This window comes from Amia ocellicauda, chromosome 14 (assembly GCF_036373705.1).
Source record: "Amia ocellicauda isolate fAmiCal2 chromosome 14, fAmiCal2.hap1, whole genome shotgun sequence".
Classification (NCBI taxonomy): domain Eukaryota; kingdom Metazoa; phylum Chordata; class Actinopteri; order Amiiformes; family Amiidae; genus Amia; species Amia ocellicauda.
In genome coordinates, this window is record NC_089863.1 from 28,646,040 (window position 1) to 28,648,948 (window position 2,909).

Below are 2,909 nucleotides of genomic sequence, written 5' to 3' on the forward strand. Positions count from 1 at the left end.
AGAGAGACGCTCTCACACACACACACACACACACACTCTCTTCTGCAAAGACAATGACAGAGCCGGGCCTCAGACAGTTGGAAGCAGGTGGATTGGGGAGGGCTGAGACCTGGATACAATTCTGCCTGTTTGGGCTGCTGAGAACACAGGGGAAGTGAAATGGAGAACCAGGCTTTTCTGCCAAGCAAAATAAAGAACAGCTGCCCCTAAAAACAATATCTCTGCAGCTCGTAAGCCAACTCTGTCTGTATTTTTGTGTGGGGTGGGGGGGGCAGCACAGATGTGGAATCTAAACTACTTGGTTCCTGTCAGAGATATTTATTGGACTCTTAGGTGTATCATTACAAAGAGGCATGCAAGCCTACCCCATTACAATATCCAGATGGTTTTATACATTTTTATTTTTATTTTTATTTTGGGGGAGGGGGGGTTCTGAATCTATCTGCTCCTGGGTACTATGCGCCCCAAGAGTGCAAGGGGGGCACTGTAATTGGAACTCTCGAAGATGGATTAAGCTAGTCCAGACCAGTCCAGTCCATTCTAGTGCAGTCCACTGCAGTTACTTCTTCAACCAAGTGCTTCTTCTCTGGTCCTTGAGGGTACCCAGCTTTTGGTTGCCAATGGTCTCTGAACGACTGACCGAAACTGTGCCTACTAAAATCACCCAGAACTCCCTGTCTCCCCATCTGTCTGAATTGTTGGTTTACAGAAATTGACCTATAAAAACTGTTGGACGGGGGTGGAGAGGGAGACCCATGGGCTAAGCGGGGAGAGTTATAATTTTACATCGATAACAACCCAACCCAACCACGTCCGTCCGTCCCCATTCCCAGGAAGGAAAGACACAGAAAAACAAATTCAAGACATCCATGGCCACCTCCACACTCTCCAGTCCCTGTCCCCCCACCTCCAGACACTCCAGAAACTCCCCTGTCCCTCGTCTAGTCATTCAGGGGCTCTTGGGATTGCCTCTGCAGGGGGATGATGGTGGTGGATGGCAGGGTGTATCTCTTGGTGGAGGAATCCATATTATTGAGGGGAATAGCCCTGTGACTGTCCAGGGGGGGCTCGCTGTTGGAGCAGGGGGGGTTGCGGCTCCAGCTTAGGCCAGCCAGGCATGACTTGGGCCAAGAGGAGACAGCAAACTGCCCCTCCCTCCGCCCCTTCCCTCTGACCCCACCCCCAGCCCCCAGGGCCCTGCCCCTGCACACCCAGGACCTCAGTATTGCCTTGAGGGCCTCCCTGAAGTCGCGGCGCATCAGGCAGTAGATGACAGGGTTCAGGCAGCTGTTGGTGTGTGCCAGGCAGGCGGTGACAGGGAACACAAAGGTCTGGGCCGTGTAGTAGGCCATGTCGAAGTCCACCACGTCCAGCTTGATCAGCACCCCCCACAGCGTCATGGCCTGGTTGGGCAGCCAGCACAGGAAGAAGGCCAGCACAACCACAGCAACCGACCTGGACACACGGCTCTGCCGCCGGGGGTTGAGGCCGCTGAGATTGTGCTGGGACAGGAAGTGCAGCAGCAGGAGGTAGGAGACCAGTATCACACAGTAGGGCAGCAGGAAGCCCAGGATGATCTTCTGCAGGTGGTACATGCCCAACCAGAAGTTTCCGTGGGGGAAACGCAGCAGGCAGACTGCATCCCCACCCACATCGGCCAGAGTGGAGTAGACGATATTGGGCGTGCCGGCCAGCCAGGCGGCCGACCAGATGAGGGCGGTGGCCAGCTTGACTCCGCAGGCACCCCGCACCCTGGGGGGTGACGACTGGAGGGCAGTGGCCACGGAGCAGTAGCGGGTGATGCTCATGGCGGTGAGGAAGAAGACGCTGGCATACATGTTGACCACGGTGGTCAGGGACACCAGCTTGCACATGACGTGACCGAAGGGCCAGCGGAAGTCCAGTGCAACCTCGACTGCCCAAAAAGGCACCACCATGCAGAACTGCAGGTCTGTGAGCGCTAGGTTGAAGACGAAGAAGTCGATGGGGGACTTGGCGGCGCCCCCCCGCCAAGGCCGCAGTAGCACCAGCACTAGCAGATTGCCCAGAAGACCAGCCGCGCACACCAGGAAGTAGACAATGGACACGCCCGAGCGCAGCAGGGGCGTCCCGTCGCCCGGCAGCCCCACCTCCTCCAGGGTGTCATAGTGGTGGTAGCCCATCTCGGAGAGGTTGCAGGTAGGGGAGCTCTGGCAGGCACTCAGAGTTGTGTTCAGGTGGTGCAGGGTGGACAAGTGGTCCTGCCTGGCCATCTTGTGGACAGCCAAGCCCATGGCTACTACTACTTCTCCTTTTTCTTCTGACACTCCTTCAGTTTTTCTTTGTCCTCTCTCTATCCCCCTTGACAGTAAAAGAAAGCGTGAAAAACACTGCCAGAGGCTTTGAGGGAAACTGGAGAAAGTGTCTTGTGTTTTCTTCAGGTGTGTTTATTTTGTTTGTCAGTTTTAGTCTGTGCCATTACCCATAGGGGGGCGGCTTGCTGTGGGGCAGAGGCTGACGTCCATGGTGATGCAAGAGAGACCAGGAGTCTCGTTCACAGGTGGGTGGGGGTTGAGTAAGACAGAAGGGTGGTTGGGCAGCAAAGGGGGGGATATAGGTCCTCGTACAGGGGGAGGAGGAGCTGCCGGAACAGTCTGGGCCGGGTCTGAAAGCTGTTTCCCATCCACAGTGTCTGGCAGGGAGGGGCGTGGCCAGTTGCTGCAAGAATAGATAGATGGGGTGGGGGGGAATAAATTAGAACCTGATACACGCAAACACACAACTCCTGTCCTGCGCCAGGCTGGGGCCCGGCTGGGACCTCTGGGAAATAGACCCAGACACTAAATTGCACTCTCCACAGAACATATTAAGACATACAGCCCCCTCAGCCCCACCACCATCCACTTTGGTTTGGAGAAAGGGGGGGGGGG

The 2,909-nt window shown here is 56.0% G+C and overlaps 1 protein-coding gene across 1 annotated transcript; it reads right to left on the reverse strand.

The window, feature by feature from the left end:
• Positions 1-941: 941 nt before the first annotated feature.
• Positions 942-2,678, reverse strand: LOC136767371 (relaxin-3 receptor 2). Its single transcript, XM_066721137.1, has one exon. It carries the CDS (start codon positions 2,271-2,273, stop codon positions 942-944), a length of 1,332 nt encoding a protein of 443 aa, XP_066577234.1. The 5' UTR covers positions 2,274-2,678.
• Positions 2,679-2,909: the final 231 nt, after the last annotated feature.

Excerpts from the sequence above, each read along its gene's own strand:
- LOC136767371 (XM_066721137.1), bottom strand. The coding sequence starts at position 2,273 with ATGGGCTTGGCTGTCCACAAGATGGCCAGGCAGGACCACTTGTCCACC.